Below are 23,413 nucleotides of genomic sequence, written 5' to 3' on the forward strand. Positions count from 1 at the left end.
ATACTGTTTTTGTAGTGTTTCTTGTACATTTAAAAGATAATTCACCACTGAAAAACAAAAATACTGTTTTTGTAGTGTTTCTTGAACATTTAAAAGACAATTCACCACTGAAAAACAAAAATGCTGTTTTTGTAGTGTTTCTTGTGCATTTAAAAGACAATTCACTACTGAAAAACAAAAATACTGTTTTTGTAGTGTTTCTTGAACATTTAAAAGACAGTTCACCACTGAAAAACAAAAATACTACTGAAAAACAAAAATACTGTTTTTGTAGTGTTTCTTGAACATTTAAAAGACAATTCACCACTGAAAAACAAAAATACTGTTTTTGTAGAGTTTCTTGTGCATTTAAAAGACAATTCACCACTGAAAAACAAAAATACTGTTTTTGTAGTGTTTCTTGAACATTTAAAAGACAATTCACCACTGAAAAACAAAAATGCTGTTTTTGTAGTGTTTCTTGAACATTTAAAAGACAATTCACCACTGAAAAACAAAAATGCTGTTTTTGTAGTGTTTCTTGTGCATTTAAAAGACAATTCACTACTGAAAAACAAAAATACTGTTTTTGTTGTGTTTCTTGTGCATTTAAAAGACAATTCACCACTGAAAAACAAAAATACTACTGAAAAACAAAAATACTGTTTTTGTAGTGTTCTTGTACATTTAAAAGACAATTCACCACTGAAAAACAAAAATGAGTTTTTTGAAGTTTTTCTTGTACATTTAAAAGACAATTCACCACTGAAAAACAAAAATGCTGTTTTTGTAGTGTTTCTTGTACATTTAAAAATTCAATGCCATTCCGCGCTATAAAATCAAATGTTCGGTCCTTAGTAACATTGCTGAAATAGGAGCAGGTTCACATCAAATGGCAACATCTGCTATAGCATCAGGAACAATGAGTACATCATTGGCAGTCTGCAAAAACAGGTGCTCGTGGTAAACTGGGACGTCTGCATCCGTTTCGTGAACACCTGGTGACCTCATGATAATTTATGCTGGTGCATTATTGCAAGAAGACCAAATAAGGCATTAACTGTTCGATGATGCTATGATATCATAACAAATAATTGCCAGTTTCAAAACTTAAACCAAAAGGTACAAAAAGTGAAAAATCAATGATGACTTTTACTTGTTTGCTTCAAAATTCCAAATCTGCCGAGGTACAACAGCAAAATGTTGCTAAAGTCTATAGCTATTATTTTCGCTGCGTCACACGTCATTTCTTTGGGTACCTTGTATACATTGTCTATTTCCTACTAAGGAAGGTAAAGTAATGCGATTTTATGGCTTTTTTTCTATAACTGTACTTCTTGACTAGAATTTACGGAAGCCTTTAAGGGCCATTTTTTTTTTTCTATTTTTTTTTTCGATACTATCTTGAAATTTCAAGATACTAAGTTAAAATTTCAACTTAGTATCTTGACATTTCAACTTAGTATCTTGAAATTTCAACTTAGTATCTTGAAATTTCAAGAAAAAAAGAAAAAACAAATGGTCCTAAAAGGTTTCCGTAAGAATTCTCCTTTACCCTTATATTAAAACCAGGATGAGAGATATATATTGAAATGTTTGGACAGGTATTCTCCCGTGGGTATCGCCTTCCTCATCGCAGCTAAGATCGTTGAGATGGAAGATTTCGGGGTTCTGCTTGGAAAGGTCGGGCTGTACTTTATCACAGTGCTGTGTGGTCTGGCCGTGCATGGCGTCGTGGTGCTGCCTGGGCTCTACGTCCTCTGTACGCGGCAAAACCCATACAGGTTCATTTACGGCATATCTCAAGCTATGGCCACTGCATTCGGGACATCATCGAGGTGCGTGCTGATAGGGGCACTTTGTTATACTCTTTTAGGGCCAGGCTTGATGACAGTTCGGCCCTGTTGTTATACATGTATGACATGCCTTCTTGTTTACCGTTAGATTACCGTTAGTGTACATCCATACTATAGCTTCTTGTCGTGCCCCACGTGCCAAGCTGCTTTTACCCTTTCTAAAGTAGCCCATGGTTTATTCGGTATGCAGGGGGCACGGGTGTCCCAGTCGTCTAAGGCGCCGTGATTCGCTGTGAAGAGTTGCGTCCCTTGGGCACGCCAGAAACCTATGATTGTGGGTTCGAATCCATACCCGTGCACCATACCCGTCCTCGTGGGTTTCACCGAAGTGGTAAACGTCTGAGACCTGCATCTCTTCGGGCTTTCCTCCCACATTAAGCTGACACGCCGTGATATAACTGGAATACTGTTAAAAGCGGCGTTAAACACAACTCACTCACTCACTATTTGTTAAACAAAGCTGGGAAAACTAAAAATTCATATTACAATATAACACATGTACTGATTTGAGAACAATAATGTTTATTTATTGTAAATTATGTCTATAGAAGCTTGAAGCGGGTTCGATTCCCACATGGGAACAATATGTGAAGCTCATTTCTGGTGTCACCCGCCGTGACATAATTGGAATATTGCTAAAAGCGGCGTAAAAATATACTCACTCACTGCTATTGTATACACAAAGGACTGAGTATCTTGGAATTTTACCAAGTGAGATAGTATGGTTTTACGCCACTTTTAGCAATATTCCAGCAATATCAGGGCCGGGGACACCAAAAATGGGTTTCACACATTAATATATTGTACCCATGTCAGAATTCGAAGCCAAGTCTTCTGCGTGACGAGCCAACGCTTTAACCACTAGGCTATCCGACCATCCATCACCTTTTGTAAAGTACTGCAACATAATTCCAGAATATTTTTATGTAAATGAACAACAACATGTTGAAGTTTTTTCATATAGCATAATCACATATTTCATATCTGTCTTTACTGAGTACGTTCTTGTACAAAGTTACAACCAGAAAGTTAGAAAGAGAAAAAATGGCAATTTTTTTTTACAAATAAATCATTTAACAAACGCAAAGCCCCAACATTCATGTATGTTTTCAAGAAAGTAGTCTATCTCAGGGTGTTCCCTGTGGAGTGTTTTCTCATTCTGATAGGAAGGACTGAGTATAATGGTTATGTCCGATCCGACATTGCCAGGGAACAACTTCCTCACGACGAGCTAATGCAAAATACTTGTAGCTGTGACATCCGATGATTGTTTGGATGGCATGGAGTATATTTCTATTTAGTTCCGAGCTGGTACTGGGGACAAGGGCTTCCTATTTGTTCGTTACCCATTCTGTCAAGCCGTGTAACTATTTCTGTTATTACACTGTGCAATGAAGGGGCGGCCGGGTAGCCTAGTGGTTAAAGCGTTCGCTCGTCACGCCGACGACCGGGTTCGATTCCCGACATGGGTACAATGTGTGAAGCCCATTTGTGGTGTCCCCCGCCGTGATATTGCTGGAATATTGCTAAAAGCGGCGTAAAATCAAATTCACATGGACAATACCATGAGCTGCTTACATCAGCTTTGATATAAGGATATTTTTACCTCGTGTTTTTAATGGGCCTGCCAGTCGGCATGTGATACATGTAGGTGTTTGATTACATCGTGAATCAGTTCAGTGCTCCTACGCCACCAAAAACTATTTGGTACCCTAGTTTGCTCCGCAAAAAATATCTGGTGCCTTTTCCTGTGTAATATTTGCAATATGGGAACTTCAATTTGAGATTGAAAGTGTTCATCTTATCAAATTAGTACCAATACATTTGACCGTTCACGGTAACGGAAAAGCATTCAGATCACGCGAATAAATAAAACAATAAGACCACGTGAATTAATATCAGCGACTAATACTATAGGCAAATAAGTCAAGGGTTACACCAGAGGGGCAGACCCACTCCTGTACCTGTATGATTTTAGGTATTTTATTTTACTAAAAGCCTCTGCAAGTCTAGATCAAACTAACCAAGTCTAGTTTGCTTAACACAGCAGAAGAGGAAAGGTTCTTTCGAAGAAATATTTTAACGACATAGTTTCAGTGACTTAGTAATAGTCTAGGGCAGACCATGTGATCATGTAAGTCAGTAGATCACCAGCTTGACACCCGGCCGCGTCATACCAAAAGCCGTTAAAAGATGGTACTTAATGTTACCCTGTCTGGCGCTCGGCATTAAGTGGCTAAAACGAGGCCTGGTCGCGTGGGAGTCTGAGTGGGGTATTCATTTTAAACTGCGGCATGGTATCTCAGTGGGCTTGCACTATAAATCAACATCAGTCCGGACTAGTACAAGCAGCCACACAAACACACACACGTACATGGACGTCGCTATATAGATGCAATAATGTAGGACGCGACGTTAAACCCCATTTCACCTTACCTCACCTCAAAAGAAGGTGCTAGCCTTACACTGGTTAGAGTGAGTGAGTATGGTTTTACGCCGCTTTTAGCAATATTCGAGCAATATCACGGCGGCGGACACCAGAAATGGGCTTCACACATTGTACCCATGTCAGGATTCGAACCCGGGTATTCGGTGTGACGAGCGAACGCTTTAACCACTAGGCTACCCGACCGCCCTACACTGGTTAGAGAACCGCTTGATTACCCACGTACTAACTGCCCGAATGACTCAGAACCAGCTTATAACTCATCACCCATAGCTTAACACTGTCCTTATGTTTCAGCTCGGCAACCATGCCCGTGACATTACACTGTTTAGAGCACAATAACCACGTGGACCCTCGAGTCAGCAGCTTCGTCATCCCAGTCGGTGCCACGATAAACATGGATGGTACCGCGCTCTACGAGGCTGTAGCTGCACTCTTCATTGCCCAAGTCAACCACATGTCTATGGACTTTGGAAAGGTTGTCACTATCAGGTAAATTATTATGGGCATGGGATTATTCTTATTTCAGCTGCCCTTCCAATTTGTTAATATGAACGATTGATCCCTTTCCATATTTATGAGAAATCTTTGCCAAAAACGGAGTCGATTTACAATTCCGACTGTATCCTAAACATCCGTTCATGATTCATAATCACATAGTGATGATACCAGGTGTTCGCCAAATGGTGAATGTATCCTGCCTCGCCGACGGCACCCGTCACAAACACACGCAAAGGCACGTCAACTGTCATAGACAGAAATGTCAACTGTCATGGACAGAAATGTCAACTGTCATGGACAGAAAAGTCAACTGTCAAAGATAGAAATGTCAACTGTCAAAGATAGAAATGTCAACTGTCAAAGACAGAAATGTCAACTGTCATAGACGGAAATGTCAAAGCCTAGGCCATCCAACCTACGACACCAAGGGGGATGGGTGTTAGGGAGGGCAGGGAAGGGATGGGAGGGGGGGGTGGGGGTGGGGGGGGGGCACGGCATACATGTATAGGTTCGTCCCATACAGTCAACTGACATAAATGTTGAATGTTTAAATGATCTCTTGTTTAGGAGTAAACAACAACATGTATTTGGCCACACGTCCATGCTATACAATAACAACCGTGATAGGTCCGTGCATTGCGTGGAGGATGTGTCATCGTTGATTTGTGGTTGCCCAGTCATATAATTGTCACTGATATCTGCCCTTTTACACCAACGCAATCTGTATCGGCCGCAGATCGAGAGTGGTTATTATTCTCCGGCGTTGATGTTTCATATTTATCAGAAATCGGTCCAATCTGGACCAAGTCTCCATCCTCCCGTCTTAATAGATAATAATTCATTCACAGTCTCATCCGGGACGTCTTTCACAGCATGATAAACACGGGAATAAGAAGTGTGGTTACTGACATAACACCGATCTGGAGAACGTTATTCCATTCTTATGAATATTCCACTTGTCCACAGACACTAAAATATTAATCATATTTGCCCATCATTTCTTCCTGCGGGTCGGTGGCTAAATACAAGTCGGGCAGGAAATTTCCTCTCTGAGCTGGCAATTGTCAGTGGGTACTGTGGCTTTTGAACCAGTTCCATATAATAAACAGGTGCGTGGAACAAGCCTTGGCAGTGATCTGATAACAATGGGAACAAACAAGTTTAGTTACATCCATCATTTTCAACGTAAGCTCCTCAGACTAATTTCCTCACAGTGCGAGACAAGTGATACTACCAGATACAACTAGTTGTATTAAGAGGGATTGAAACACGCATCAGCATCACTCTTCCACTTTGAAAACATGTCATGTTCTGCATTTTTCTTTTGGGATGGTTTACGGATTTTATTTCGAATAGATTAGTTTGGATCGATTGAATAGAAGCGGTTTAGTTTCTACCTTTGAAGTCGGGATACTATGGAAAACGTAACAAGTATTCTCTTCTAGATCTGGCAGTGAAGAGATTATTCTTTATGGAGGATGTTAAGTATGGACCCAACCGACATGACGTCGGGAACACATGGTGTTAGCACTGATTTCTGTGATTCATGCATACATATCATTACAGTGTTCCCTGTTCTGTTTCGGCAGATACTCGAGACTGGTTGTCCTCTGTCATTGACGTTTTGTATCTACAGACGTCTCCCATTTTGAGTGTTTTTGTTTCATTATGTTTTGTACTCCATCCAAAATGGAAAGGGATGCGACCCGTGAAGATGGGTTGGTTGGTTTGTCGTTTAACGCCGCACTTAGCCATATTCTAGCTATATGACGGCGGTCTGTAAATAATCGAGTCTGGACCAGACAATCCAGTGATTGACATCATGAGCATCAATCCACGCAATTGGGATACGATGACGTGCATAAACCAAGTCAGCGAGCCTTACCACCCGATCCCGTTAGTCGCCTCTAACGACAAGTATGGGTTGCTGAAGACCTATTCTACCCCGGAATCTTCACGGATCCGTGAAGATCCGGGGTAGAATAGGTCTAGATCCGGGGTAGAATAGGTCTTCAGCAACCCATGCTTGCCGTGAAAAGCGACTAACGGGATCGGGTGGTCAGGCTCGCTGACTTGTTTAGTGCATGTCATAGATCTCAATTGCTTGGATCTGAGACCTGCATCACTTCGGGCTTTCCTCCCACATTAAGCTGACACGCCGTGATATAACTGGAATACTGTTAAAAGCGGCGTTAAACCCACTCACTCACTCACTCACTCACTCAATTGCGTGGATCGATGCTCATGATGTCAATCACTGGATTGTCTGGTCTAGACTCGATTATTTAACAGACCGCCGTCATATAGCTGGAATATTGCTGAGTGCGGCGTTAGACAACACACAAACAAATAAGATGGAACTGGGTGCAGATTTGGGATCGAACCCCGTACCTTCCGCTCTCCGGGCGAACGCTCTACCTCTAGACCACTGAGGCGGTTAGGGAGGTTCAGCATGAAAGACAATCACATTAAATGCAATCCCCTAGATAAATGACGGGATGGAGTGCTTGTATTTTATTGCCATTCCTCAGCAGAGCGGTGGTACGGAGACTGACGTCCCTGTCAAGGATATTGGAGACACATAAATAATTTGTGCCAGGACAATGACCTAGAGACAGATTAATGGTCACAGGTAGTGTGATCCCAGCTGGACACTCCGACATAGATGCTATTTAATTAAAAATTGCTCACTAACGGTACTGGAATGGTCCATGATTAGCCAACTTTGAACATTATTAATCTGCAGGGGGTCGGTAAAGAGATCACGTGACGACAATGTGACAAACTGTCGTTGGAGTCCTATCGAAGCCGCCAACTATGGCATCGCGTGTATACCAATTCTTTATCATAAGGTAGTCACGAGCCGTGATCACATGGACAACATAACGACACCCCAAGGTAATAATGATCGGATTAATGCCTCGGTTGGCCTTAGAAGTCTAACTCTCCAGGTACTTATCAAAGCGGTGTTAAAATGGCGAAGCGCGGACGTTCATTATGCCTGGACGAGTCTTGGGACGCTTATGGTTTCTCCGTGATAGTGAAAACCATTCGGGTTTCCAACGCGGCGTAGGGAATCCCCCGAGGGTTTAATAAGGCACAGTAACGTTATTCACGAACAACATTTTACATCTTATATTAATCGGGTCTTACAATGACGCATCTACCTTTAATGCCAGGTGTCCCATAAGACGTCTTTTTGTTGTTTTTGCAAGTGTTGGAGTTGGCTCTTCTTTAAAAATCTAATTATCTAGTCTCTATGATCAGTTAAACATTCAGATAATTCAAAGTGTATAATTTAGCATAGAGAATTGGATAAAATAGTCCGCAAATTTTTTTGTGTTCGGCGGTGTTGATAGTATGTACAAAGAACCATATTCATCTTTCATAAAAAGGAACATTTTGATATCGTAAGAGGCGACCAAGTGAATCAGGTGGTCAGGCTTGGTGACTTGGTTTATAAGGTGGCATCGAGCCCCTACGACGTGGATCGCTCACAATATCAACTGTGGATTGTCAGGTTCAGACTCTATTATTTTCAGACCACCTTTATACACCTGAAATAATGCTGCGTGCGGCGTTAAACAATAAAACAACACGAATAACATTATCATATATAAAAACAAGATGAAGTTGGTTCATCTACAAAAGTTTGCGGTGGGGAGGTGGATGGGTGTAACGCCGGGTTCAATAGTATTGCACCCCAGGAGCAACGTGCATGCATGTGTCTGTGTGTGTGGCTTCTTGTGCTATCCCAAACGTTTCCAATAGCGCTAGCGGATATTCCACTCAAATACTGACACAGCATACTGACTCCGAGCCGACCAGTTCTTATTTTATCCCTTTAATGCAGAGCGCCAGGCAGGGTAACAACAAGTACCATACGTCTTTTAGTATGACGCTGCCTTGGATCGAACCACCAATTGCAACCTTCCGCTCTCCGGGCAGACGCTCAATCCACTCTTCCACGGAGGCAGTCGATCTATAAAAAGAAGTAATCTATTCTATGCTTAAGTGACAAGAACAACCAAATATGACGGGTTATTGTGTGTAAGGAACACTCGTAATGGAAATGAACAAAAACAATCATTTTGAGTGTTGGTTTACATACTCATAGCATTCTCATTATCAAGTGATTCTCTGGTGGCGAACAGTTTTAGAAGGTGCTGACGTTAAGGATAATTTATTCATGAAAGTTGATTTGTTATAGAGGGTACGTTGTATTTTTGTACGAAAATCAATATTACCAGAATTGCTACACATATTAGAGACATCCTACCACTGTTAGCATCGATTGGTGTTTCTCAAAGGTGACTGATTTCTAAGTTGCAAAAATAAGTGAGGATTGTTGAGATTGTGCATTTAGATTATAAACGTAGCTATGTAATATTTATACCCGTTCTCTGTCTATTCAAGTTTCTGGAAAAAGAAAAATCAATACTATCACACGTGCACATTCGTCTGGTCTTGTATTGTACAAAGCACCAAAATGCATGTTTTTTTCTTCACGAACTGCATGCCTATTAAGAAAGATATCTCCTAAAATCGATAAAAGCAAATCATGAAAATTCAATTATCTCCCTTTGCAGAGTAGGGCTTGCTTGGCTAATAGGGTAAACTGTCAACTAGTTTTACTTCATTTATCATCAAGCTTTCCTTGTCTTGGGGAAAAAGTCGAGTTTTACTCATGCCAAAGACAATCAATTATTTCAGCACTGTCACATGCATTCTGGGTCTCTTACACAGAAAATCCCATTATCTGCAGGGATAGGAACAGACCCAGAGAACCTTGGGCTATCACTGAAACCCCCCGCCCCGATACGATCAATCTGGACGCTATGATAGTTCGTTGGGCAAACAGTATTTGCAGATCCTAGTTTGAAGAATAATGGTGATTGGTCTAAAATCAATCCAATAAGGGATAGTGTCTGCGAAACTTTACGAGAGAAGCGCCGTGTTTACCGTTCCGTCGTTCATCTACAGCGAGGTGGAGTTAAGTCCCTTGGAGTACAAAAGCCATGTGGAGCTAGGAGTATTGATTCGTGTTGGAGGTAGCTCTCAATGCATTCGTATATAATTCACACATTTTCTCGCAGTTACACGTGCATTTTCGTGAACACCTGCCATCATTGCTGATATATTTGATAATGATTCTTAAACACATGCTCATGGGGAAGTCGGATGGCACAATCATCTGTTTTAGCGTATATCACTTCTGAACGTGAAAAGGGTTTTGTCGCTTCTATTATCATTGTTGTTGTTTTTACCTCAAATATTGATTTACAAAAATAGATATTTTATACATGAATGCTGTGCAGACTTTGTATAAACATATATTTGCAGGAATTGAAACTTTTGAACTGCAAGTTCTTGTGTGTTGATAAATAAACTTCAAATAAACCATTTTTGTTAAGTAGTCACTACATTACATGAATATTTCAAATAGATACATCGCTGGAAAATTTACGATAAGGAATAAGGCTTGCGTTAAAAAGAAAACATATAAACTGGTAAATAGAATGCCTTTGTTCCACGTAGTCATCGGGTCATCGATGCTTGGAACCTAGGTAGTGATCGTTATGTTTAATGATTTGCATTTTACTGGCACCACTCATCATGGTGGTTCCAGCGCTGTCGTTAGCACAAAGAACAAAGAAACCATTAGCTCTTCCCCGGATGTTCGCTTGTGTAGGATACTCAGAATTGCCTTTTAGAGGAGATTTCTATTACTGGTCTCTTGTTTCTTAAAGGTCACATTTATCAATGTTTGTTGGTCGTCTTCCTGCTGAGGGGTGCTATTTGTGGTTGTTAATGGCTATAGTTACTTCTGTTGTTTCGACTACATCTAATCACTGTTGCGAGGTACGGTAAAGGTGGATAATGGTTTTTATACAAACCTCATGCTGAGTTAATAACCAATTATGCTGGTGAAGTCCCATAAAGGAATCATCATAAACGTATAAATATATATTCACACGGAGAAGGCGACCTGTGATTATAACGGTACCAGAGGATGGCTTTTCTTTGTAAGAGGCATCATTATGTTTGAATGAGATAACTTTGTCAGGAGAATTTGATGACAAAACATTTATTATGGTCTGCGATGTAATGTCATATAGGCCAACAAAGAAATGTCTTCACTTCAAAAGATATAGAAAAAGAATAATTTAAAATTTAGATTAACAAGGAAATGACGGGATAACATCATAAAGATGTCATTAGTATTTTATTGTGGTCAAAGTACTCCTTTCTAACATATGTCCTTATTCCAACTCATGAACATGCCGTGTGCAGATATGATGACCTCTAAACTTCGAAATCTTTCAACTCTCTCTTTGGTAGGTGAGGTGAGGTGAAATGGGGTTTAACGTCGCGTCCAAGATTATTGCACTTATATAGCGACGTGCATGTACGTGTGTCTGTGTGGCTGCTTGTACTAGTCCGGACTGATGCCGATTTATAGTGCCAGCTCACTGAGATACCATGCCGCAGTTTAACATGAATACCCCACTCAGACACAGTATACTGACTCCGAGCCGACCAGTCCTTGTTTTAGCCCCTTAATGCCGAGCGCCAGACAGGGTAACAACAAGTACAATCTTTTAACGTCTTTTTGTATGACGCGGCCCGGGATCGAACCCTGGACCTTCCGCTCTCCGGGCGGACGCTCTACCACAAGACCACGGAGGCGGTCTCTCTTTGGTAGGAGTGGGTACAATCAATGTAATCAACCCATCAACGCAACGTGTAACCATCCCATGCAGAGAAGTATCAACGTGACTGCAAACCCTCCTCATATGTATCCTATATATATTCGGTTATAACGAACTCAAAGGGACCACTAATTTTAGTTCGTAATAACCGTAGTTCGTTATAAGCATATATACAGCATTTATACAACAAATGGTCGGGACTAAAAAATAAGTTCGTTATATCGGTCAGTTCGTTATAAGCGTGTTCGTTATAAACGTAGTTTACTGTACCAAGGGGGACGACGTCATAGGTTTGCGGAACTGTTTGAAGTGGATGTTAACAGTGCTCTTGTAAGATGCCTTCACCAATAAATGACGCTTTATATTGTTAGAGTAAATTATATGTCTCTGTGTGTAGGTTGGGGGTGATGGGGTGGGGCGGGGTGTGTGTGGGGTGTGTGTGTGTGTGTGGGGGGGGGGGGGGGGGGGGGGACTGTATCCCAATTATTCAGTTCGATTGTATTCTATTTCAACTACAGTTTCAGAGATTCAGTTAAAAGTATACACATACACGTACATAAATTATCCAAGATACGAACTTTTGTTTCAAATTCCTTTTTTATTTTATTGTTTTTGAAAAGATGTACCTGTTACTTAAAATGTGCTTCCGCCCAGGGCAGCAGAAAGCCCATGACACACAGCACAACTTATCAGTACATCTTACTTTTTTACAGAACATAACACACTTCTCACTCACACATTCACTGTAGTAATACAAACATACTGCATATATCAAGTAAGCATAAACTTTTAAAGTTCATATATCATATTGCAGTGTAGGAAGGTACATGGTCTAAAACATTAAAGTCTGAAGTATAAAACTAACATAAGGATGAAAGCTGCTCTTCTTTTTCGAAAAGTTGATGATACAGCATCCAAGCACCATAGAATTTCTGTTGATTACCTGTCTTGAAAGCAATATCTTTTTCAATGTTGTATCGTGAAAAAGCTTCCTTTTTATATACATGAAAATAAGGTTTTGTATTTTTGAATTTGCATCTATGAATAGAATTTTGCAATAAGTAACAGTACATTAAACACTTTATCTGTTTTTATGTTCTCTTTAACTCCAAAAAGTATCAATTCTGCATAAAATGTCATATTATTAACATGAAAAGACTAAATGGTCATTTGTTGCTATGTATTTGAGATGATGCGTTGGGGTATACCTGAGCATCTATCTGCAATAGCTCCTCCGATCTAATAACGTCATTTGCAGTTCACGAAGACATAGGACCACTGAGGTTCAGAACCAGGTCAATGATATAATTTGTAAATAAATTGCAAGCTTGCCATTGTATTCCAAAGCCTGGTTCTTGAAATGAGCATTCAGTAACAGATATTGTATCAACGTAGTTTTGGTATTGAGTAATTGTTTGTTTGTTTGTTTGTTTATTTGTTGTTTAACGCCGCACTCAGCAATATTCCAGCTATATGACGGCGGTCTGTTAATAATCTAGCCCGGACCAGACAATCCAGTGATTGACATCATACACATGGATCCAGGCAAATGGGATACGATGACATACATCAACCAAGTGAGCGAGCCTTACCACCCGATCCTGTTAGTCGTCTTTTACAGCAAGTATGGGCTGCTGAAGACCTATTCTACCCCTGACCTTCATGGGTCTTGAATAATTGAGTCATTGGGGAGGTGTAAGCAGCCTGTCGTGATGATAATCATAATCAGTAAAATGTACACGCGTAACGAGTGTCGATTCCCGACATGGGTACAATGTGTGAAGCCCATTTCTGGTGTCCCCCTCTGTGATATTGCATGAATATTGCTAAAAGCGGCGTAAAACCATGCTCACTCACTCACTCACGTAACGAGTGAATATTGAGCCTTACCCAACCTCACATTATCGTTATTCCGTTTATTAAATCTGTTCACCATTTGCTACTTCTAATATGAAAGCCATAAAATCTATTCATTAAGGCAATATCTGGCAATCTTGTAAGCTGGAATCTGTTTAAAAATCGATTTTTGACTTTTAATAAAAACAATTTAATGACAGAGAAACGGGTGAACGTACTGAAACATGTTTTTTAGAATAAAAGTTTATCTAAATACATGAAACATTGCAGCTGCATATCACACGAAGATCCAGTCAGTTCTGGGTGTAATCCGTCATATGTATCTTGTTTGTTTCCAAAATTGTTAATTTATTAAAATTATTTTTCATGTAAGTCTCCAAGAACACGGCTATTTACCCACGAATATACAGGAATTAACGTTAACGTTTTGTTTTGAGTATTAATCATAACATGATGATGAAAAAAATATGATAGTGATAACATGATGATGGTGGCAGCAGCTAATTTCCTACGTTCTAGCTTTAACGGTCTGTACACCTTATACAATAAACAGTTTATACTCCGCAGAGACAGAGGTTGCTTTTGTGTTGAAGAAGATAAATTAGATTTATCTCATTGGAATTCAGAGCTTATGCTGGTTACTCCTTCCTGGGTTTTTTGTCCACCTCATGTGAGAAATCAATATCAATATTCCGTTCTCGTTGTCAAGATGTAATAGATGAATTGAGCATACAGTAACGTGATAAGAATAAATGCCATTTAAAATGTGAATTTCAAAACCTACCTTCCAAAAAGGCATTAGATTTTGTTAATCAGTGAGTTTAAGCATGTATTACAATGCATCTGCGTCAGGTATCAGCTCTGAAAAGAAAGGGTATGGTTCAGGATAAAAAGAAACAAAAACTCTCAAATCTTTCATTGCCAAATTTTAACATTTGTATTTGATAGTTTCAATTTACACGAATCCCTGAAAGAATATATGCAAGAGAAAACATGAATATCCATGTGAGGTTTATGAATAGGTCATACGATTCATCAGAATATTTAGTATAAGAAATTATTTCAGTGACACTTTAGACCTTTTGATGAAAACGTTTATCTTGTAAAATTAAATGTTTGATGGGTGAATATAACTGAAAAGCGACCGCCTCCGTGGTCTAGTGGTAGAGCGTCCGCCCGGAGAGCGGAAGGTCCGGGTTTCTATCCCCGGCTGCCTCATACCAAAAGACGTTAAAAGATGGTACTTGTTGTTACCCTGTCTGGCACTCGGCATTAAGGGTCTAAAACAAGGACTGGTCTGCTCAGAGTCAGTATACTGTGTCTGAGTGGGGTATTCATGTTAAACTGCGGCATGGTATCTCAGTGAGCTAGCACGATAAATCGGCATCAGTCCGGACTAGTACAAGCAGCCACACAAACACACACACGTACATGCACGTCGCTATATAAGTGCAATAATCTTGGACGCGACGTTAAACCCCATTTCACCTCACCTCATAACTGAAAATGAATGATATATTTCCGCTACAAATTTCATATGTGAAATCAACATATACACTGTTTGTTTCTTTAAATTGATGTTATTTCAGGTCAACTGTCTCTAGTGCTTTCAATGTGGGTTATAAGTGTAACGTTAACCCTTGGTGTTTCATTCTGCCCTATTACCAGTATGGCTGATCTGTTTCCTTATGCACACGGGTCAGAAGCTCTGCTCGGATTGCCAAAATCAAAATAAGTAAATTTGTCGAAGACGCTTAAGCTCTAAGTATATCAGAGATCTGACATTGTCAAAATAACTGATCCCTTCAACTTATTAACTCATCTGATCACGTGAGCCCTGAAACGGCCCCATCTGTTTCAAATTGATATATAGATTCCGAGTGATACAATTCTCCCCAAAAGACAACTGTCGAGGTACAATTGAGGACACTCTTTCTTCGAAAATTTCAAAAAGTGTCATTAGATATTTTCTTAAAACGTTATGAGAATAACTATAATCAAAGGCATCAGTAAAGGTTTTGAAACGATATATTCCCAGTTTGACGCATCGGTGATAAAAAATATGTCTGATGTCCTATTTTGATTTGTACCATGTGTCCCGCGTTTTTTTCCCACGTGAATAATTGACTTGCCTTTGCGTGTGGTTGTAACAGGTGCCACCGATGGGGCAGGATACGCTCAGTTTCGCGAACACCTGGTATCACTATTTGATACTGATTCGTAAACACATGCTCATGACATAGTCAGTCTCGTACAATCGTCTCTGCTTTTAGAGGATATTTCTTAGGACTGTGGAAAGGGTTTTATCGCCTTTGTTGTCATTATTTGTATGCTACAGATATTCATTTTACAAAAATATATATTTTATACGTGAATGTTGTATGGACTTATTTGCAGGTTTTCAAAGTTATGAACTGCACATACTTTAGTATGGAAAAAATAACATCAAATAAAACACTTTTGTGTAGTATGAACATTTTATGAACCGAAAAATTGACTTTTTATCAATAAATATGGAAAGTTTTACTCTTTTTAATTTGGATAGTATTGATGAAAGTTAACAAAACAATAGTCAATCACTCAGTCATCTAACAGGTAGTCAAGGGAACTAGTAGTCCTGTGGTTCTTCCAAGGGGGTGACTCAATATCACTATGCGTCAGGCGTGGGGGACTGTGGAAGTGAAACACAACAGTCATGCCACTATGGCTTTCAAGATAGATCGACCGCCTCCGTGGTCTAGTGGTAGAGCTTCCGCCCGGAGAGCGGAAGGTCCGGGTTCGATCCCCAGCCGCCTCATACCAAAAGACGTTAAAAGATGGTACTTGTTGTAACCCTGTCTGGCGCTCGGCATTAAGGGGTTAAAACAAGGACTGGTCGGCTCGGAGTCAATATACTGTGTCTGAGGGGTATTAATGTTAAAACTGCGGCATGGTATCTCAGTGGGCTAGCACTATAAATCGGCATCAGTCCGGACTAGTACAAGCCCCACATAAACACACACACGTACATGCACGTCGCTATATACGTGCAATAATCTTGGACGCGACGTTAAACCCAATATCACCTCACCTCACTTCAAGATAGATCACGCAGATTTCTCAGAACATTGTCTTTGTCTTGTCAAATAGCATGTTATTCTCAATTCAGGACAGGAAAAAGTTGATATTTTCATGAATGCCACATTGCTTAGATAAACATGTCATTTAACAAGGATCAGCCTATTGGTATGCGTTAGCGGGGTTTTGAGCTGATTCGATTAGCACGACACTGAAAATAACCGTCTTATCAAATTACTCTCACAAACGAGTGTAATTCGGGGCTTTGTTAAGGGTGCTGTAGAGGTGGTGACGTCACTTCCGCAATGAAGAGAGTGTGGTCCAGGGTCTGTATCAAAATGAATTGTAACACTGAATGTTCGAGGATTAAAGTTGCATCCGGTTTCACATAACAATGATCGTATTTTGGACGTGCGAGATGGTTTCAAACTCGACATGTTTTCAAATTTATATATTGAAACACGTTGATATGCGTTCATATATTCATAGTGTGAAACACGTTGATATGCGTTCAAATTCATAGTTTGAAACACGTTGATATGCGTTTACAAATTCATAGTTTGAAACACGTTGATATGCGTTTACAAATTCATAGTTTGAAACACGTTGATATGCGTTCAAATTCATAGTTTGAAACACGTGGTTATGCGTTCACAAATTCATAGTTTGAAACACGTGGATATGCGTTCACAAATTCATAGTTTGAAACACGTTGATATGCGTTTACAAATTCATAGTTTGAAACACGTTGATATGCGTTTACAAATTCATAATTTGAAACACGTTGATATGCGTTCACAAATTTATAGTGTGAAACACGTTGATATGCAATCAAATTCTTTTTTTAAACATGTTTGTATGCATTAAAATTCATAGTTTAAGACACGTTGATATGCATTTAAAGTCAAAGTTTGAATCACGTTGATATACATTCAAATTCATAGTTTGAAACACGTTAAAATGCATTCAGATTCATAGTTGAAATCACGAAGATGTGCATTTAATTCATAGTTTGAAACACGCTGATATGCATTCAAATGCATAGTTTGAAACACGCTGATAAACATTCAAATTCATAGTTTGAAACACGTTGATATGCATTCAGATTCATAGTTGAAAACACGTTGATATGCAATCAAATTCTTCTTTTTTTAAACATGTTTGTATGCATTAAAATTCATAGTTTAAGACACGTTGATATGCATTTAAAGTCAAAGTTTGAATCACGTTGATATGCATTTAAATTCATAGTTTGAAACACGTTGATTACACGTTGTAATATCAGTCCTTTTCTTTTTTAGTATCACAGCCACGGCAGCATCCATTGGAGCCGCGGGGGTCCCTCAGGCTGGCTTGGTTACCATGGTGATTGTGTTATCAGCAGTGGGACTCCCTGTCGACGATATCACTCTTATTCTTGTCGTTGATTGGTTCTTGTGAGTAACTATACTTCCGACTGAACGTATTTAGATTTTCAAGTCAAATGCTGATGTCAATTTAGAAAAATGCAAATTCCTCACTTAGGAGATAAACACATTATGTGTTCAGATTTTGAGTACTGGACAGTTTATTCGGAATGCCAGTGACACCCGAAGGTTTCAATTGTTAACAATTTTCTCTCGCTTGACTCTGGAATGCCATGGTGTCACTCTGGAATACGATGACATCATGATAAGGTGGATGACATCACGGGATTCCGTGTTACAGGACCAGGCTTATTTGTATTTTGTATTTTGGGGATGCCTAGTATTGATACGCAGTGAAAGGGGATCCCATCAAGCAATTTCAACCAATAAGATTTAAGCACATATTTTCATTCAATTTACATCGTCCCGCACACCTTGAAGATCCGGGGTAGAATAGGTCTTCAGAACCCATGCTTTCCGTAAAAGGGAACTATGCTTGTCGTAAGAGGCGTCTAACGGGATCGGTGGTAAAGCTCCCTGTCTTGGTTGATGCATATCATCGATCCCAATTGCGTAGGCCGATGCCTTGGGTTTTAATGCCTGGATTGTCTGGTCCAGACTCGATTATGTACAGACATTTTATATCTGTAATATTGCTGTGAGCGTCGTTAACCAACCAACAAACAAAACAAAACAAACGACCTAATACAGGGATCGGATTGATTGTTGTGTCTTTGGTGGTGATCCGCCTTCATGTTGTCAGTCACATATTCGCCTGGTCCAGGGACTGTCTGCAAGTCTATGATAATGCCTAGCTGAAATAATGCTGAATGAATAAACTTTTCAACTTCGTGTTCAGTGACAACATGCTTGTAATACCTACCTATAGAAGTAAGGTTTATGTTGCAGAAGGTCTGGTCTGGAATCAAATTACCAACTGGATTTTTATTATGTTTTTAAATTATGTATTCTTTTACCAACTGGAATATTAATCGATTAATGAAAACAGTCTACCTCGTCGCGTCTGCATCCTAAGACAGTGTCCTTTCAAAAGAAGAACAAGCATTTTGATAAGTGTCTGTGTTAATCTTACAGGGACCGGTTTAGGACAATGATCAACGTAATGGGAGACAGTCTTGGTGCGGGCCTGGTCTACCATCTATCCAAAGACGAGTTACCTCCCTTAGAGCACGAGATGTTCGACACCAACCCCGAGAAGGTTCCCAACGGCCACGAGGGCAACGCCATGACTGCTGTGTAAAGGAAGTGACGTCACGCACCGCATGCGTATAAACAATATGCAATGTCTCCAACTGCCATGTTGACCTTCTGTCAAAACGAAAGCAGCGAAAAACGAAAGATGATTGCTGTGCGCATGTGCGTACACATATTGCTTATTCGCGGTGCCGAAAGTCAGAAAGAAGTGCCCCTCGAAGGATATCGATGTTAAATGATAGGTAAACGGAATGATTTGTTGCCAGATCCCCTCAATCATGCAGGGAGGTAGAAGAGAAAGCCAACTAGTTTTCTATGCATCTAGGCAAGGCTAGTCTAGGTTCAGTCCAGGTTTTGATAACAGTCTGTCATTTCCCACAAAGGCTATACACATTGAACTCTCGTTTTCTCGAAATCGGGAAAATAAATACATCGAGCAATCAGATGAGGCATGGACATGAGGTCATTTCGAGATGAGAATTAATTTGAAATGTGAATGTTCGAGATAGCGAGAGTCGACTGTTGCACGCAAAGAGGGTCTTAACATGAAACTTCCCAGGGCACCTCAGGGAATTTACACTGTAATATCAAAGCTGCATTTTGCAATTATATTGATAACCATTTGTATAAACCGCCAAGGGCATCAGGTAATGACTTCTGGAGGTATTGCTTTTTTGTGTTTTATTGATTTTTCGTAATATCGTTTACTAATTTCAACTTTCTTATTCTAGCTGCAAAACTAAATTCAAACATGTATCATAATGTCTAGGACACACGGCCTAGGACGCCTGTGTAAAGTTTTAAAGATTTTGTCTGGCAGTGATATGGAGACTGCATCTGCATGTAAAACCTGTCTTTTCATTTACTGCTCAGTTCTTGTTACCATATCTACATATGCTAGGCTCCGTTTGTTTCAATTAAAAGAGAGTTGGATAAGCATGCTTTTAGATGCAGACGCGTTCATTTTCACTGCATTTGTCTAAGAAAATGGGGCTATGAAAACCTTCTAAAGAATATAGTGTTTTTCGAGGCGAACTGAATGCACATTTTGAAATACGGCAAACTTTGTATGCCAAATGGTCATGGATTGGGAGAAATGTCAAATACGGTTGTACTGAACACCTTCAATACGGTTGTACTCAATACGGTTGTACTCAATAATAGATATGGTTGTGACGTCATACACAACGACGTAGATGCCACGGAACATATGAATATTATTTCTATGATATTTTTATCTGCTTTCAATGGAAGTTTTCATTGTTGATATTTTAGATATATGAATTTTACTATCATTTCTTCAATATTTATATGCGTATATGTAGTTGTAATATCATACTTGCAAAAGTAAACCAATTATATTTTCCCCTGATATTTTTCGAAGATTGAAATTCTTCCATTGGCAAAAAGGTTGTGAAAATATTATTGGAAGTAGCTATATACTCATCAAAGACCATTAAATCACCCCATAGCTTTGTTTTCTGGAACATCCTCCTTGGCTTTGTTAACGTCGAGTTTAGATGAATCATACACATTTAGAATGTCTTAAGGCCATTTCATATACCTTAACGATAACGAAATAGAATACTGTCTCCATCAGTTTCCATATGTCATATTGCTGTCGTTAGAACACTTGTTACATGAAGATAATGTAGACAGATAAAGGTCCTTCCGATGGACAGTTTGAAAAATAAAAAAATAAACAATAAACAAAAATCCATTTCAAAAGGTTCTTCTTTATGAAAAGTCACCAAATGTTAATATTTCGGAATATATGTCGCTCCAGAGCACGTCACCATCTATTCTATTGTCATAATATCGTTATACATGATCTCTTCTTGAGGGTTTCATGACGGAAACAGTTCGCAATGTGTTTGTTTGGATCATTCATTTGATTAAAGTTAATTAATGATTAAATGTATGTAATGAAGCGATGCCTTCTTATGTTTAGACAATCAAACCTTAACTCAAAGAAATTTCACATTTTCCAAACACAAAATTGAAGTTTACTTTGGCAGTTTTTAAAAAATGTTTCATTGGAAAACACATTGAATCATGTTCCAATAGGTCACGTGTTGTTTCTATTTTTTCTTGTTGTGCGTGTTATTACAGAAATCCGTTATTAATAATTATTAATAATTGTACATATATTTGTACTCGGAATATTCAGTGGAATTACCAGCATTCTCTCAAACATTAGAATTTATACGTTTATATGGTGTTTGCCGTTACAGTTGCACTATTGATATTAAACCTTGTTATTTAGAGTTTTTAAGATACGTTATTGAGTTATCACCCATGTTATATTTTGATATGTTGACGCAATTCAGGATCACCACCCTCATTGTCGGGGGTGTATTTACTGTATATAAGCATTGTTTGTCATTTTTTGTTATGTCATACACTATGTTTGTTGTATGAGTAAACATATACCCTTTTATCTTGTTATGATTTGAAGTAGCACAAAACAAACAAACAACATTTAATACAAATTACATACATCGTATGCATTGTGTGGTACATTTCCTCAAATTACTTAAAAGGACGTTGTCAGGGTGCTGTTCTAAGACCACCCTTGTTTCACGCAAACTTCTCCTGATAGTATTACTTCAGATGTTTCATAATATTGTGTTTGCCTTTATGTCGTAAGGAATTAATTTGGGACTTTGTGTTCAATGAACACATAAACAAAGGACCCATATACTGATATCCTGTATTGTTGCAAACAACATGAAACCCTGCACTTTTTGTGTGACAAGAGCGTTGCTTATACATACATGTGATCACGTGATGGCAAGTACGATAGGCCGTCTAGTTTGTGTCAATCATCAAAATGTCAATAGCTTCGCAATTTGTCATTTGTTCTTGTTAGATTCATCACTGAAATACGTCGAATACCAAGTCGGATTGTATGTGTCTTCTCTGCATTCAAGAATGTCCTTGATGTGTAATGAAACAGCAATTCACAAATCTTATGCTTAGAGTAATTATTATCTACAGAACTAACTGCACATGTTTCATGTTTATTTCTCTTTTAGATTATTAGATTGGTGCTACTTAGAATTGTTGTTTATTTTTAGATCACTCTCTTCATTCCATTTAATGAGCAACAACTAGTTTACATTTGTATATATATTTTCATATGAATGTTACGTTTACTGCACATTATATTTGTAAGTGTTATTTCAAATCAATTTTGTAATGATAATTTGACCTAACCGATACCAATAATATCCAGACACTTGAATGACATTGCAGATCATATGACATCGCTAACCATCATAAAATTATGAAATTAAAAACTGAAATATTTCTCTTAAATGAGACGGTAATACAAAGCGTAGGTTGTCCTTCTATAATATGCCCGATTTATCAGCAGAACTTAAAATATAAAGTGTTCAGCTTGCGATAAAAGGAACTGTCAGTTAACATATAATGTGAATGGAGCTTGTCATTGCAGTGAATAGATATGATAGTATCAATGGTTTAGTATGCGCATTTCCCATGGTGTTGTGTCTCCTTCATCCTGTTCTAGATTATGTAGGACTCTGTAGAGTGCATTAAAGTATTAAAACGTACCTTGCTTTCTTTAGTTATTATTCATTAACTGTCGTCAAATTTGATGCATCAGTGAGGTGAGGTGAAATGGGGTTTAACGTCGCGTCCAAGATTATTGCACTTATATAGCGACGTGCATGTACGTGTGTGTGTTTGTGTGGCTGCTTGTACTAGTCCGGACCGATGCCGAATTATAGTTCAAGCTCACTGAGATACCATGATGCATCAGTGAAAAACATTATGTAGGATGCAATCAATATTTTGACTTTTATCATAATGTTCAGGTGTTTTTTGTCCAATTGAACCGGTGGGGCAAGATATGCTCACTTCTTCGCGAACATTTGGTGTCATAACTACATGTATTTGATAGGACCGCCTCCGTGGTCTAGTGGTAGAGCGTCCGCCCGGAGAGCGGAAGGTTCGGGGTTCGATTCAAAATACGTTAAAAGATGGTACTTCTTGTTACCTTGTCTGCGCTCGACAAGGGGCTAAAACAAGGACTGGTCGGCTCGGAGTCAGTATACTGTGTCTGAGTGGGGTATTCATTAAGTAAAGATAAGAAAAATGGATGAACAACTTTATTACAATTAGGAGCGACGTTCCGGTGTAGGTTCTAACACCGTTATCAAGCAAGTGTTAGAACCTACACCGAAACGTCGCACCTAATTGTAATAAAGGAGTTGTTCATCCATATATCTTATCCTTACTTAATACTCAATCTTCTAAATGCCACTCAACAACGTTATGGAGTATTCATGTTAAAGTACGGCATGGTATCTCAGTGAGCTGGCACTATAAATCGGCATCAGTCCGGACGAGTACAAG

The 23,413-nt window shown here is 39.1% G+C and overlaps 1 protein-coding gene across 2 annotated transcripts in view; it reads left to right on the plus strand.

Annotated features, from left to right (window-relative positions):
- The window catches only part of LOC139470299 (excitatory amino acid transporter 1-like), a 98,859-nt gene extending 76,260 nt beyond the window's left edge, over nucleotides 1-22,599 (plus strand). For both annotated transcript variants that reach the window (XM_071252660.1, XM_071252661.1), the window contains exons 5-8: nucleotides 1,584-1,817; nucleotides 4,579-4,773; nucleotides 17,711-17,845; nucleotides 18,911-22,599. In XM_071252660.1, the coding sequence (XP_071108761.1) occupies nucleotides 1,584-1,817; nucleotides 4,579-4,773; nucleotides 17,711-17,845; nucleotides 18,911-19,076 (730 nt within the window). In that variant the 3' untranslated portion in view covers nucleotides 19,077-22,599. The remainder of the gene's footprint in view (nucleotides 1-1,583; nucleotides 1,818-4,578; nucleotides 4,774-17,710; nucleotides 17,846-18,910) is intronic.
- The last annotated feature ends 814 nt before the right edge of the window (nucleotides 22,600-23,413 follow it).

Source organism: Haliotis cracherodii, unplaced genomic scaffold (assembly GCF_022045235.1).
Source record: "Haliotis cracherodii isolate W230 unplaced genomic scaffold, xgHalCrac1.p SCAF_20, whole genome shotgun sequence".
NCBI lineage: Eukaryota > Metazoa > Mollusca > Gastropoda > Lepetellida > Haliotidae > Haliotis > Haliotis cracherodii.